This window comes from Oryctolagus cuniculus, chromosome 1, assembly GCF_964237555.1.
Source record: "Oryctolagus cuniculus chromosome 1, mOryCun1.1, whole genome shotgun sequence".
Classification (NCBI taxonomy): domain Eukaryota; kingdom Metazoa; phylum Chordata; class Mammalia; order Lagomorpha; family Leporidae; genus Oryctolagus; species Oryctolagus cuniculus.
The window spans coordinates 29,805,552-29,820,937 of NC_091432.1; the positions used below are offsets into that span (position 1 = coordinate 29,805,552).

General features: G+C 48.8%; 1 protein-coding gene across 3 annotated transcripts in view; it reads right to left on the bottom strand.

Moving 5' to 3' along the window:
• Window positions 1–5,689: 5,689 nt before the first annotated feature.
• LDLRAD3 (low density lipoprotein receptor class A domain containing 3) overlaps window positions 5,690–15,386 on the bottom strand; it is a 263,215-nt gene continuing 253,518 nt past the window's right edge. For all 3 annotated transcript variants that reach the window (XM_051852337.2, XM_051852329.2, XM_051852333.2), the window contains exons 5-6: window positions 9,857–10,202; window positions 5,690–8,590 (exon numbers count right to left, since the gene is read on the bottom strand). In XM_051852337.2, the coding sequence (XP_051708297.2) occupies window positions 8,353–8,590; window positions 9,857–10,202 (584 nt within the window). In that variant the 3' untranslated portion in view covers window positions 5,690–8,352. The remainder of the gene's footprint in view (window positions 8,591–9,856; window positions 10,203–15,386) is intronic.

Consider the following 15,386-nt stretch of genomic DNA (forward strand, 5'->3'; position numbering starts at 1 on the left):
CTAGTTGCATCCATTTTATTGCAAATGTCAGGATTTCATTTTTCATGGCTCAGTAAGATTCCATTCTCTTCTCTCTCTCTCTCTCTCTTCTTTATCCAGTCATCAGATGATGGACTGATTGATCATCTAGGTTGATTCCATATCTTTATATATCTTTGCTATTGTGAATTGAGCTGCTATAAACAGGGGGTACAGGTATCTCTTTCATATACTGATTTCATTTCCTTTGGATATGTTCCCAGGAGTGGCTGATTAATTCTTGATCTAGTAAACTTGCTCTCAAGAGAAGGTGCAAGTAAGCAAGAAAGAGAAACCAAGATGTGAGGCATCAGCATTCCGCTTTGCAACATTTCTCTTCTAACTCATCTGACTTAACAGTCAAGTCCATGGGCAACATCCTGGCCATTTCTGTCAGGGGAATCCAGACAGTCACTTACTCTCATCTTAATGAAGTTGCTCACCCAACACCCACAACTGCTCCTTTCTGCCTCACTGTGGGCAGAAGGTTCTGTTCAGGTTCCGAACTAATCATTAATACAAATGGCTCTAAAGCCATGCCATTTCCTAACACAAGTTAGGCTCATGCAAACTGTTCAAATAACTCATCAAAGCTTATCCTAAATCATATATTGGAATTTTTTGGATTTTGAAAACTATATACTCCAATTATTGGCTATGCCTAGAAACATTAGAAAGGTCAAAAATAAAACCACCTTTTCAATAAATACAAATAAATTAAAGACTAAGAATCCCCGATTCCAATTTGCTATAAAACAGGAATGGTTTTTGCCTGGAGGGTGGAGTGTCTCTTCTGGAAACCACCTGCATGGTTCAAGATCATGGTTCTCCAGGTGGGCTGTGATGACTGCTGTCTCCACTCTTGGACCATGTTTCCCCTGACCCTCTTTTCCATGGTTCCGGGGAAGAGTGTGCCACTGAAAGGAGCCTATGTGAGGTCTGAAAGGCAGAAGTGCTGCAGAAGTCATTTTTCTCAACATATTGGGGTGGTCAGACACATGACATCATAGTCATTCCCATGAGCTCCCTGTTGTACTACCCTTTTGGAGACTTAATGTAGTAGCCTCTTGGCTTCCTTGCAAGGTCTGGATTCTGCACTTGGGCTAGACTACAGGCTGGTGTCCTTGGAGCCTGTGTCTGGGTCCTCCAGCTCTAACTTTGTAGTGTATCACTTCACCAGCTAGTCCCACATCAGGGTAAGCGCTAATTTCCACGTTAAGTCTCTTATTCCTTGAGAGCTTGTTTGGAGGTTCTAGCAGGGGGAGCGCAGCTACTCGTATACCCTTGACCGAAGACCGGTCCTCCTCTAGCGGGGAAGGTCGTCCTCTTCGACCGAGCGCACGGCTTCGGGAGGGACGCACATGGAGCAGTGAGGGAGGAAGGGGACACCTGCCTAGCCGCCAGATCAGCTGAATCAACCCTGGCGATCAATGGGGTGACAGATGTCACAGCCAGATCACCCTCACATCCAAGTCTCTTATTCCTCTAATGTCTGTGGTGCCTCTGACTACCACAGCCCCTGCACTTTGAGTCTTTGAGAAATAGAAACTCCATTTGGGTCTCCCATGTGGGTGGTAGGAACTCAAGTACTTGAACCATCATCTGCTGCTTCCCAAGTGCATTAGCAGGAAGCTGGATCAGAAGCAGAGTAGCCAGGACTCAAACCAGTACTGCAATATGGGATGCAGGCTATGGTCTAGAGTCTTCCTCCAAGAGGTGACCAGCACTAAGATCCACTCCTGGTTTTTTGTGGACACACAGTTAGCCATGTGCTCAGCCTCTGTCATAGGTAGGAGAGAGCATGGGTCTGGTTAGGCTCTGGGCAATGGAATGGGAGTGGAAAGCTGAGCACTGCAGCCCATGTGCACTCCTTCATGAGCCCTTCCCATGCTGGCTCCTGGGGGCGATTCACCTAGGTGAACCTGAGAAGCTTGTAAAGAGAAATACAGGCTGGTGTTGGAATTTTAGAGTGAATCATTTTTGCTCAGACCACAAATCCAGTCTGGATGAGGCATCAGCCAGATTTAAACAAACATGCTTCCCTAAATATCTCACCCGAGTCCCCATGGGCACGCATTCAAGCTCTGAACTTGATGACAGTTAAGCAACTCAGCTCCTGTGACACCAGATGTCTCAGAATTTCCAAGGGATGATTCTCTAGATGCGTCCTGGCTCTCAGGTGTAGATAAAAGGATTAACCATGGAAAGCCTAGTTAATCACATGCATACTTGAGAGCAGGTCTTGAGCAGCTTGACAAGGGTATAATAAATGAGACCATATCTCTGTGATCCATCACTTAAAAATACTGTGCAGTTGGAGGAACGCTCTCTGAGATTTCCCTATTCTAGCACTTTCAGTGGTTTGGGGACAGTTCTGAAGCCAATGAGCTATTTCAGGTATCTCTAGGGTAGCAATCCTCCTACAGGGCTTTATCCATGTTTAGGTGACCAACCCCAGGTGACCATCTCAGAAAAGCACACATGGCTCAAGTCCAATATGCCTACAACTTGAAACCGATCTTGTCTCCTAGATACAGAGAAAGGTTATTGAATTTCCTGAAATTTTCTTCATAACATCACCTCTCCTTTCAAAGCATTTAATTTCTGTGGCGATGTTGCCTAGAGCTTGTAGTTGTATGCTATTTTCTTATGTGCATTAGACATTATCCCAGTCAGGGGCAGGCATTTTGGTACAGCAGGTTAAGCATCTATCTGGGATGCCTGCATCCCATATTGCAGTACTGGTTTGAGTCCTGACAACTTTGCTTCTGATCCAGCTTCCTGCTAATGCACTTGGGAAGCAGCAGATGATGGTTCAAGTACTTGAATTCCTACCACCCACATGGGAGACCCAAATGGAGTTTCTATTTCTTCAGCTTGGCTCAGCCACGGCTGTTGTGGCCATTTGTGGAGTGAGCCAGCAGGTAGATCTCTCTTTTGCTCTGACTTGCTCTGTCTCTTTCCCTTTCAAATAAATAAGTCTTAAAAAATTATGCCAGTCTGTTGTGGATCCCATTCCTTGGTGCCACTCTGTCTATACCAGATTCTTCCATATGAAAACTACCCCTTTCCTGCTCCATATAATTCATAGGGGCTGTCAGTCAAGGCACTGAGTCCCACTGTCCATTTAAAAAAATATTTATTTATTTATTTATTTGAAAGTCAGAGTTGCACAGAGAGAGGAGAGGCGGGGCTGGGGGGTATTCCATCCGCTGGTTCACTCCCCAGTTAGCCACAATGGCCTGACCTGTGTCAGTCCGAAGCCAGGAGCCAGGAGCTTCTTCTAGGTCACCCACGCAGGTGCAGGAGCCCAAGGACTTGGGCCATCTTCCACTGCTTTCTCAGGCCATAGCAGAGAGCTGGATCAGAAGTGGAACAGCCAGGACTCAAACCGGCGCCCTTATGGGATGCCAGCACTGCAGGTGACAGCTTTACCTGCTAGGCCACAGCGTTGGCTCTGCCACTGTCCATTTAAAGGACTTGTGATAGAGTCTGGGACTGCATCTCCTGAGATCGTGAACATGGATCTTTTGGGATCTTCTTTTCCATGAAGCCAACATTAGGAAAAGCAGGACTGCAAAACTGGAAAAGGAGACACAGATTCCTAAAGACAGCTGACGAGCAACAGGATCCAGTACTGCTTCAAATTCTGTAACCTTGAACTTGGTTGCACTAGACAATGCACCTTGTAAAAATCAATGCAATTAATCATATGAGTTGGATTTGTATTATTTATATCTAGGAGTTCTAGTTAACATCCCATCAACTTGTTAAACCACAGCATGTGAATGGAGGATATTTTCTCAAGGGACCTGTCTCCTGAGGCTCTCAATGGGTCCCTCCCACTCATTGTACCTCCAGGGCAGACATTAGAATCTCTTTCTCCTCCAGTTTACTGTTTGAAGCTATTGCCTCACCTGTGGGTTGCAAACTAAATGGAGAAAATGGACAACGCCTCTCAGGTCACTCAGGCACTCGGACTTAGCATACATGCGCATGCACTTTACCTAGAAGACAGACTGAGTTTGTGATCCTAAAGAGCTGAATTTCTTCCGAGTTGGGCTCAGTTTTTGACCACAGTTTCCACGTCCAGCCCAACTATTCCGGACTTCAACAGGAAAGCTCTATTCATCATAATCCTGTATTTTCCTACTCATTGGAAAATAGTGATGGGGTTAAATCCACTTCATTTCAAAGGACTTTGAGTTGCTTGCTCTGTGTGTTCTTTTGTTTTTAATATTTTTTGGTAGGCATTTGGTGCCCATTTCTTTTTTGAAAACTTTTTTTTTAATTAATTTATTTAAAAGGCAGAATTATAGAGGGGCAGAGAGAGAGAGAGAGAGAGAGAAAGAGAGGGGGTCTTCCATCCACTGGTTCACTCCCCAGATGGCTATAACTGCCGGAGCTGAGCCAATCCAAAGTCAGGAGCCAGGAGCTTCCTCCAGGTCTCCCACATGGGTGCAGGGGCCCATGCACTTGGGCCATCTTCTACTCCTTTCCTAGGCTGAAGCAGAGAGCTGGATTGGAAGTGGAGCAGCTGGGTCTTGAACCGGCACCTATATGGGATGCTGGCACTGCATGTGGTATATTTTACCCATTACGGCATAGTGCCTGCTCCTGTGCCATTTCAAGTGTTCTAATATTCTAAGTCACAACATAATTGGTTGGCTTTTTCCCCTCCTTACAATATTGCATGAGCCCAACCTGGGAGTGATCCTTCAGGACAGAGCTTGACAAGTATCATCCCATGGCCCAGTTCCAGCCAGCTGTCTGTTTTAGTAGACAGTTTTATTAGAACACATTCCCAACCATTCATTTGTATTCTCTATGGCTGCTTTTGTAACTGCTCGAGACCATTTGGGCACTAAACCCTGGAATGTTTACTAGCTGGCCCCTTACAGGAAGTTTGCTGGCACCTGCTCTAGATAGTGCTTTAGAATCATTTCCTCACCCAGGCATCCATAAAACATGGTATTCATCAGGTACCCTGGGGCATGAGATACACGTATCTCTGAAAACTTCCGACCACTTGGGGGAAGATGCAGCATCGCATAAACTTGAGATAGCAAAGTCCTCTCTCTCAAAGCATTTGGAGCACTGAGGTGGGTAAATCTTGGCTGGATAGGTCTTATACTTGGATTTCCACGTGGATTTGACTGTTGGTTCAGGTTGGAGTTACTTTTCCTGCTCTTGAGTGGTGACGGTGGTGACCTACCAGGTATCCTGACTTCCTAGATAACTGTCCCTGCTCACACGTCAACATGAGGCTCCTCGACTAAAGTGCATAAGGATGCTCCTATCACCAGGGAGGCCAACCTGAGCCATCTGTGGCTTGAAGCTAATGACCAGCATCCCAGTACAAGAGCTAGCATGCGTCTCCGAGTGAGCGGACAGAATCTGTTCCAGTCGTCACAACCAAGCACCTCTTTCCTTTCCAACTGCCTTCTCAGGGCTCCCGATACTAACTGGTACCCACCACTTCACCCCTGTAATTCCAGTCACATCGGCGGGGGAACCACGCTTCTGTGTCCGTCACATGTTGAGGTCCCATCGACACAGCTTTCCCTTTTCTCATGGCAGCCATTCATCGCAGAAGTAGGACAGAAGTGACTGCTTACTCTTTATATTGCTGTAGGGGAGAAGAGTGTGTCCACAGCCATGTACACCAATAAAAAGAATGAAACGGCAAGTTTATTTGAAAGTATAAAAATTAAAAAACACAACAACCAAATCTATCCAAAAAATGAACAGCAACCACACGCAACCTTTCCAGTTTACATGAACTTTGAACAGCACACGTTACTTATCAGCCACTTGGTAGCATTTTTTTTTAAAAATGTCAATTTCAAGGTAGAGGGAGTTGAGGCACGCAATAAGCTGGCAATCACAGTGAAACTAATTTAATGCTAAAATAAAACACTGATCTCACTTGAGAAAAGAGAGCAGAGATGGTTTTCTAGTTGGCATAGTTTTAGGCAATGGATTAAAAAAAGATGCAGGTTGAAATGAGCTAAAAAATATTGCAGGTCATTTATTTGCCATCATGAGTAGGGGGACAAAGGAAAAATGAAAGAAAACTCTGCAGCTTTGGTGTCCTATTTAGATTATTTTTTAAAAATTCATTTAAAAAATCAAATCCGTCATAAAAATGTCCCTGTGTTAGTTTCAAAAAACAACATTAATAGGTTCCCCTTATCTACTAAAACCATTTGTTTTTCCGAAAATGCTTGGAAGCAGAAAAGTGCGTGAGATTAACTCGCTGCACCATTAATTAAAGTTACAGTCCTTTCCTCCAAACAACTTCCAGAGCACCAGGAAGAAGTCGGGCCATCAAAGGAGAGGAGACGTTCAGCCAGACACACTCAGGCTGCCATCAAAGTTCTCGCCTTTATTGGACTACTCGGAAACTAACTTGAGTGCTATTCAAAAATAAGAGATGCTAGCACTAGGTTCCATTCCTTTACTTTAGGGGGGAAAAAAAACCAAAAAGACACAGAAAAATGCCAAGTGGGCAGCTTCCCTGTAACATACTTTGGATTTGGTTCAAAAAGGCAAAGTCTTCAGAACAGAGTCATCGAAGGCCACTTCATCCCCCTTCCCGCCGGCCGTGTGTTAATCAACATCCAAGAGGTTAGCCCCGAATGGGTGGTGCCAGCTGTCCGAAGCGGCTCCACCTGGTTCCAGTTTCGTCCCTCACTGGGCCGTGTGGTTTCTTGCCAAATAATGCCTACGTTTTCAGCCGTTACTCCTTAAGGGGTGGGTCCCCCGGCAGCTGGCTGGGTGCAGAGAAAGAGGAAAACTAGCACAGATACAGGGACTGCAAACTGCGGGAGCAAGGCAACCCCTTTGGGACACCCCTGGAGACCTTGATAAATAATGACCTCAGAGTGCGGCCGCGCACAAGGGCCTGGCACACAGGTTAGTCTGGGGCGACCTATTATCACCAGGGCCTGGGCAGGCTAAGGTCTGATCTCCTTGTGCAGCTCTCTTTGGACCTCACTAAAAGAAAAATAAAACAAAAAGAGACCACTTTTCTATACACATATAAATAGTCCCTTAACTAGAAGGGAAAACAAACAAACACACTGTTTCAAATGCATTTCTAAGGAAGTTTTAAAAAAAATCCAAATGGGAAATCTTGGCTCCAAAACGTCTGTTGCCCATGTCTCAGAGAAGGAACTACTGGGGATGGCAGGAGATGCCTGATCTTAACCGTAACTAGGGGTGCTGGTCCTGGGGCCTTGGGAGGAGGACTGTGTACAGTGCAGGGAGCAGGAGACTCACGTGGCTCTCGTGTGTGTTAGAACCCAGCGTCCTCAAGTTCAAATGCACAGGTGAAATAGACTTCCAAGTGCTACAGGCACGTAGCAGCCTATTGTAGAAGCAGTCTGAACGAGGAAGACAGGCTGGGTGTGGTTTCCAGGGAGGGACAGGTGGCCAGATCAGAGAGTTGGCCAACTCAGGCTGGGTCCTCCTCCCTGGGGGAGGGCGGATCAGCTGGGAGAGTGACAACCCAGGAGCCAGGAGGGGCTGTGGGGCCAAGTCGGCCTGCACATCAGGGCCTGAGAACCTGGAGAAACTCACAGCAGGGGTTCCCTGCCTGTTCTGGGAGGAAGCTGATGCCCCAGCGCTGCCAGAGAAAGCCCTCAAAGTGAGGCTTCTTGGGAAACTTTGTGAAGCCAGAATCTTTGCAGGATGGTTTCAGAATCCGTCACAAAACCAAAATGACGCTGCTCATAGCAGAAGGGGGGTGTTTTCATCAAAGGTCTTCTTTGGTCACTGCCAGTACCCGAATGGGAACAATACACACTACAGGGCAGGGCAGGTTTTGGGGCTCAGCTGCACTCTTTTGAGAGTGGCCAGCAAGGAGTGCCTCCCGTAGGATCACCCAAGGCCCAGAACGCAGCTATAAGGTAGCAGCCCAGAGGAGATCCCGGGCCAGGGTCTTCTCTTTCTCCGAACATCCGACATGGCACAGAAACACGGGCTTTCTCAAAGGCTACTGAAAGACCGCTGTATCCTGCCGCCTGCAGATCTGCAACTCCGACTGAGGAAGCCCGACGGTAAGAGGATGATGGGAGGAAGAGCGACCTCACAGCCAAGAGGCACAAATACATAACGTCAACTGAGAGGCCGGCACAACTGCCAGGTCACCGCCGAAGACTGTCCCTGAAATCCGGGGGTGAGGAGGGGCAGGGAACGGAGGGACAGCTGACACCCCCCTCTGCAGCTCGCCACACCTGGCAAGGTGCTTAGAGAGCTTCTCATGGGCTGTTAGGACGTAGCAACAAGTCAGAGCAGATGAACCCAGATGAACTTTGGAATAATGGGATCTTATATGTCTTCAGTGCCCTGGCTGGGCACAGCGTCCCTAGACTGGGGGGTGTCCTCCGGAGGGCCAGGCTGCCCCGGGCTGTGTCCGGTGTCATCCACACTCAGGAGGCTGCTGGTGGCCTGGGAGCTGGCACTGTCGGCGCTCCCGGATCGTGAGCGGTAGGGCGGCAGGTCGGCTTGGTTCAGAGACTCCGTGTCAGAAGAGTAGGGCGGCGGAGGGAGGTCGTACCAGGCGGGTCTGCAGTGGAAACAGCAGGTTGGGGCAGCAAGGGCAGGTGTAGACAGGGTAGGGAAGAGAACACATCAGAAGGCAGTCAAGGCGGGCGATGGGCACCTGATGCCAACGCCAGTCTGTTTCTGAGCTGACACTTCAAGAGCGGAGTGAGATTTTCCAAATATAAGGACCAAGAAATTCAAGGACCAGGAAAGCCAGTGGTTTGAAACAAGGCAAAAGGAGCAGGAGAGGCCCTTGGGCTCAGGCCGGTTCATGTCCAGGGCCAGCATGAGGCCTGGGCCCAGGGTGAGGCTGCCAGCTGGCTTTGCTGGACCCCTATTGTCCATCAGCTCACAGCCCCCAGGGCTGACTGGACAGGTGGTGTTTTGACTGGGCCTTTCACGGGGCCACAGAATTTGGGGGTTTCCTGGCTGTGCGGACGTGGGCAGGTGAGAGGACAGGCTCTCAACCCCCTGTCCTTTCTTTATAGGAAGTGATGAGGACAGCATTTTATTGTTCTGCTCTGGGCGACTCGAGCCAGGCACCTAGGTTGACCGCCTTATTTAATGCCTACAGGAACACTTCGAGGTTGGTGTGCCTTCTATGCTCACTGTAGGGAAGACACGGAGGCACAGGGACACTGGAAGGCTTGCCCAGGTCACAGTGGGTCAGCGGCAGTGTTGGGACATGAGCCCAGCACTCTGAGTCAGCAAGCAGCAGTTTCAGGCTTCCTCTACTCGGATGGTCCCAACAAAGAGGTGAGTGAGGTGCCGCACTGCTACACGGATCTGCAAAAAGACCCCGAGTGCTGCTCTCTCCCCAGGCTTGATGCTTTGTGTTTCCTCCAAGAGGGAGGGAAAATGAAACGAGAGGGTCCGAGGAGGAGCCCAGCCACCTGGGAGCATGTCTGCAAAATGCCTCATGCCCCACCCAGGCAGCGCCTGGAAGGGTGCCACTGGGGCATTCCCAGGGAGAAATGGGGCTCGGGTTGGCCCAGATTCTACCTGTGTCTCCTCAGACAGGGACTTTTAAACCCCAGGGTCTCAGTTTTCTCATCTGTTAAATGGAGGCGAGTTAAATGAGAGGATACCTATGGGGTGTTTTGCAGGGACTCAGAACAGTTCACCTTCTGTCGCTGCCTGTAGCAGCCAAATCCAGGCTCTCGGCAAGACCTGGGAATCCAGCTGTCTGCACGTATTCCCCTCCCCCCCCCACCCTCCCAACCTCTCCCTGCCAGCACGCACCTCTCCCACCCTCCCTCCCTCCCGACCTCTCCCTGCCAGCACGCACCTTTGGTCCAGCAGGGCCTCTGAGTAGGAAGGTGGGGAACCTACTTCTGAGGCATTCTGCTCAGCCTGGCTGGCCACGTACTGGATGCCGTTGTTGACGTTGTAGGTCACGTTGCAGTGGTGAGGGTGGTCCAGGACAACCAGGCGGGACAGCAGCACAGGGTGCTGCAGTCGGTGAACCGGAAGTGTCATGAGGTTGTTCCGCTTCCGCTGGTGGTGCAAGACCAGGGCCAGCAGGGCCACGACCAGCACGAAGATGACAGAGCTGCCGATGATGGCGTAGGTGATGCTGGGGTAGTACACGAGCTGGTTCTCCGAAGTCACAAACACCTGCCCGCTGCCTGGTTCTGAGAAAACCCGGAGAGAGGACAGAGAAGGGCACTGTTACCCAGTTGTGTTCCATCAGGACCTGCAGGCAAATGCTCATCACAGCACTATTCACAACAGCCCAGAGCGAGAACCATCCAACGCCCATCAGCAGGCGAACGGTTAAATGAAATGCAGTACAGCCACACAACGCAATAGTTCTCACCCATGGAAAGTCATAAATACTGACACTCATGCTAACTAAGCACTGTCTTTTCTGAAGATGTGGGGGGAGGGTAGTGAAGGTTGCACAGTGTCATAAGTGCATTCTCACTGTGCAACCTTCACTACCCCCACCCCCATCTTCAGAATTTTCCATTGCCCCTAAATGCCACTTTTTGGCATTCATGTTCTTAGTATTATCCTTTACCAATTTCTCTGGACCCATGCAAGAAACTTCGAGACAGATTTTTACATGGAGAACAAATGAGGGCAGAGATTTTTAAAAAGCTCACTTCTGGGTTAGCCATCTGAGGTTTGAGAATACAAGTGGGAGCCCTTTAAAAGGAGTGGAAAGTAGAATGCTTGTGGAGTGGAACGATCTCACTTATGCATCTGCAAGCAGGCTCTCCCCAAACCTGCCCCCTCTGGCAGGCGCCAAGCAGAGATCACAGCTGCTGGAGAAATTATGATCTTGCAGAACGCACTGGTGCCTGGGCTCGTTTTTGCTCTGTGTGTAAAATGTCATCTTGTATTAATTCATTAACTAGGCCCACTTTTCTTAAGAGCTTAATGAGCCTGCTAGCCAAATTACTAATATCAGAGTTGCCTGGGACCCAAGTTCCAAGTGCATAATCCGTGGATAATGAAGTTCCCATTTATTCTGGCTGTCCCTCAAGCTAATGCCCTCATGCTCTGCTGTCAAACATCTTGAATTCCTGTCTCTGAACTTCCAGGCACTCTGAGCTTACCTAGAGACCACTGTACTCTCAGAATGGCTGCTGGCTCCTGCAGCCACGTGTGGTGGAGCAGGCTATGTGTACAACGTGGGGATGCTTGGAGCGTCAGAGCCATCACACCTTCGTGGAGTTGTCCTGACAGCTGTCTAGCAGGTGGTAGCCGAGTGTCTGCAGCAAGAGAGCCTCTGACTAATTCATCCACGAGTGCTGGCTCTACTGGCTGAAGGACTACAGCAGTCGAGTGGTGGGACATGATGCTCCTTCACCTCTGCAGCACTGCCTTTCGGGCTGCAAATTCAGTTCTGCACAGGACACTATTTCTTCTCTATCAGAATGGCAAGAGCCAAGTTTGATGTCACATTTTGCTGGCCACATACTGGCAAAACAGCTATATCCACGCGTGGCATCTAACTGGAGATGGCCAGTGGGTACAAACCCAGGGAGGCAGCAGAGTTAACAGTGTTGTGAAAATAAAAAAGTTCATGTGTCTTTTTTTATTTTTAAAATTTGAGAGGCAGAGAGACATGCTGACAGACAGACATACACACAGACAGACACATATACATCTCCCCCGACTCCTCCCCTCCAATCTGCTGGTTCACTTTCCAGATGCCTGAAATGGCCAGGATTGGGCCAGGTCTGTAGCCTGGAGCTGGGAAAGCTATCCAGGTCTCTCCTGTGGGTGGCTGGAACCCAATTACCCCAGCTATCACTGCTGCCTCCCAGGGTCTGCATTAGCAGAAAATTGGAATCAGGAGCCAGAGTTGGGTACTGAATCCAGGCTTTTTTTTTTTTTAAGTAGTTTTTTTTTTAAAAGGTTTATTATTATTTTTTACTTATTTGAAAGACAGAGTTATAGAGAGATGTATCAACAGAGAGAGAGAGAGAGAGAACGAGCGCGAGAGAGGTCTTCCATCTGCTGGTTCACTCCCCAAATGGTTGCAATGGCCAGAGCTGAGCTGATCTGAAGCCAGGAGCCTCTGTGTCTCCCACATCCACTACTTTCCCAGGCACATTAGCAGGGAGCTAGATTAGAAGTGGAGCAGTCGGGACTCGAACCAACACCTATATGGGATGCTGGCACTGCAGACCAGGGCTTTAACCTACTGTGCCACAGCACCAGCCCTGAATCCAGGCTTTTTGATGTGAGACAGGGACTTTTTTTTTTTTTTTTTGACAGGTAGAATGGACAGTGAGAGAGAGAGAGAGAGAGAGAGACAGAGAGAAAGGTCTTCCTTTACCGGTTGGTTCACCCTCCAATGGCCGCTGCGTCCGGCGCGCTGCGGCAGGTGCACTGTGCTGATCCGGAGCCAGGAGCCAGGTGCTTTTCCTGGTCTCCCATGCAGGTGCAGGGTCCAAGCACTTGGGCCATCCTCCACTGCACTCCCGGGCCACAGCAGAGAGCTGGCCTGGAAGAGGGGCAACCGGGACAGAATCCGGTGCCCCGACTGGGACTAGAACCCAGGGTGCCGGCGCCGCAGGCAGAGGATTAGCCTATTGAGCCGTGGTGCTGGCTGAGACAGAGACTTCTTAAGCACTAGGTCAAACACCCATCCATGAACATATTCTTTGAAACAGTAATACCTCTCTAAAGAATCTCACAGACACACTCACACAATGAGAAATAACTTTTAAATACAAGAATTGATGGATGCATTGTAACAGCAAAACATATCAGGAACCATCTATAAATGTCTATTATTGCAAACTGGCTAAATAATGGTGCAGCTATAGAATATCACATCTATTTAAAAATTAAGGCAGTTTTATATACACTCATGTGAAGCGATCTGAAAGGTGCACATACTGATTAATAAAAAAAGCCAAGTTCTCTAGAGAATGGCTATGGCTTGGATGTGGTTTGAGTGTGGCCCCCAAAGCTTCCCATGTGGAAATATAATCCCTGCCATGGGGATTAAGAGGGTGGAGCCTTAATCTGATTATGATGCACTGAGGTGGGGCCTTTGGGAGGTGATGAGGATTGGCTGAGGCCATCAGGGTGGACTGGATCCCAGTGGCTTTGTAGAGAGAGACCAGAGGCTACCGCTCCATCCACACACATGCTCCCCATCTCCTGCACCCTGCTGGGACCCTGCCAACAAGAAGGCCATCACCAGATGTGGGCCCTGACTGTGGACCTCCAACTGTGAGCTAAATCAACCTCTTTTCTTTACAATCCTATGGAGCCTCAGGTACTTTGTTACAGTACTGCAAAACCGACTGATGTAAGGATGTATCGATTATTTCAGGCAGGACATGTGGAAGTGGCAACACTGGGGCTTCCAGGGAGAGGAGGTAGCCCAACGCTGTTGTTTTCTCTTTTCCACTTAGCGCCATCTGTCTACTCAAAAGAAATACACACATGGTCCTCCTCCTTCGCTCTGCCCTGGCTTCTGTTCCTTCTCTCCCTGTAGAGGTAAGGGCTCCTCAGGGACCCCAACTGGAGAGAGACTTCCTGGGGACCGGTGCCTAATCCTCCAGCCCAACCTCCCAAGTCCAGCATTTCTATTCTGGATGATTGGTGGCATCTCACACTGACTTTTCATCCTTTGAAAAATCGACTCCTCTATGCCTTTTTTTTTTTTTTAATGCATTGTAAAAGTTTTTCTCCAGATTACATATTTTAAAAAATCAGGTAAATTTAGGTATAATTTAAGCACAATAAAATCTGCCCTATAAAAAATGTTCAGTGACACGAGTCGACAAAATGAAACCATTGCATAACCACTTCTACCACCAAGATACATAACTGCACCCCTCCCCTTCCCCACCCAGTCCCCATTCCCATGAATTCCCATGTTCTGTGAAGTCAAGCTCAGCCCTTCATTCCCAGCCATTGGAGACCAATGGTCTGTTTTCTTCCAGACAGAGTCACCTTCCCCAGAAAGTCGTATGACTAGACTGACACAGCATGCAGTCCACTGTGCTGGCTTCTTTCATCTACATCTTGCTTTAAAGGCTAAGCCATGTTTCTGTGAATTTTTTTAAAAGATTTATTTATTTATTTGAAAGTCAGAGTTACACAGAGAGAGGAGAGGCAGAGAGAGGGAGAGAGGTCTTCCATCCGATGGTTCACTCCCCAGTTGGCCGCAACAGCCGGAGCTGTGCCGATCCGAAGCCAGGAGCCAGGAGCTTCTTCCGGGTCTCCCACGTGGGTGCAGGGGCCCAAGGACTTGGGCCATCTTCTACTGCTTTCCTGGGCCATAGCAGAGAGCTGGACAGGAAGCAGAGCAGCCGGGTCTCGAAATGGCACCCATGTGGGATGACGGCGTTTTAGGCCAGGGCATTAACCCACTGTGCCACCGTGCCAGCCCCTCTGTGAATTGTAATACTTTGTTCCTGCTTATCACTGAGGAGTAATGTCCAGTTGCATGGATGTCATCCAACTTGTTCATTGATTCAACAGTTTAGGTGGAACCGAGCTCCTACCCAGTGCTTTGGATGAAGATGTTCGATTCTGTCAGGTCCTGGTCTCCTACGGCCTCCTGGCCTCCCTCCTTCAGCTTCAAGCTTCCTTGCCCTGCTTCTGTGATGGCAAAACACCTATTACTAAAGTAAATCATGGGAACAGGCAATGGTGCAGCCGGGCCTGCAACATCCTTAACCACTATGAGGTTACCTATTTCCCCTAGAGATGACATCTTGATGTTCAGTTTTGCCTTGGGTGGGGGGGGCTTCTTTTCCAGAAACTGCAGGCCCCAAGTAAAAAGTAACTACCACCTGCACATAGTCCCCAGACTGACTGGAGCCCCACTCTACCCGTGTCAAAATTCCATAAAGGACACAATATCGCCAAACATGGAGGACCACAGCACGGCAGACCAACCTGGAACTTGGACACTAGCTGAACATGCACCTCTCAGTTCCTCAATTTCAATCTGTAAGAACCAGCACCCCAACTACTTGGGGTGCTTGGCTGCCTGGCTCCTTGCTCTGCACTTGAAATGAACACCTGTTGTTGTCTACCATGTCAGTGGCAGGGACGCACCTGCACCCATCAGGCAAGCGGACCCAGTCTTGGCGGTACTCTACATTAGAGGGAGGGTCTGAGTTGTTTCTCTGTTTTTTTTTTTTTTTTTTTTTTTTTTTTTTTTGGGTGGGGGGGAAGCAGCACTTTGGGCTACCTTATACTTTCACAGTTTGGGAGGATACCAAGCACTGAGGGGGTCCTTTGGAAAGTGCATGTCTATGAGAAACTGCCCCACCATCCTGCGAAGTCATTGTAGCATTTTGCATTCACACCAGCAGTAATGTAGGAGACTTCCC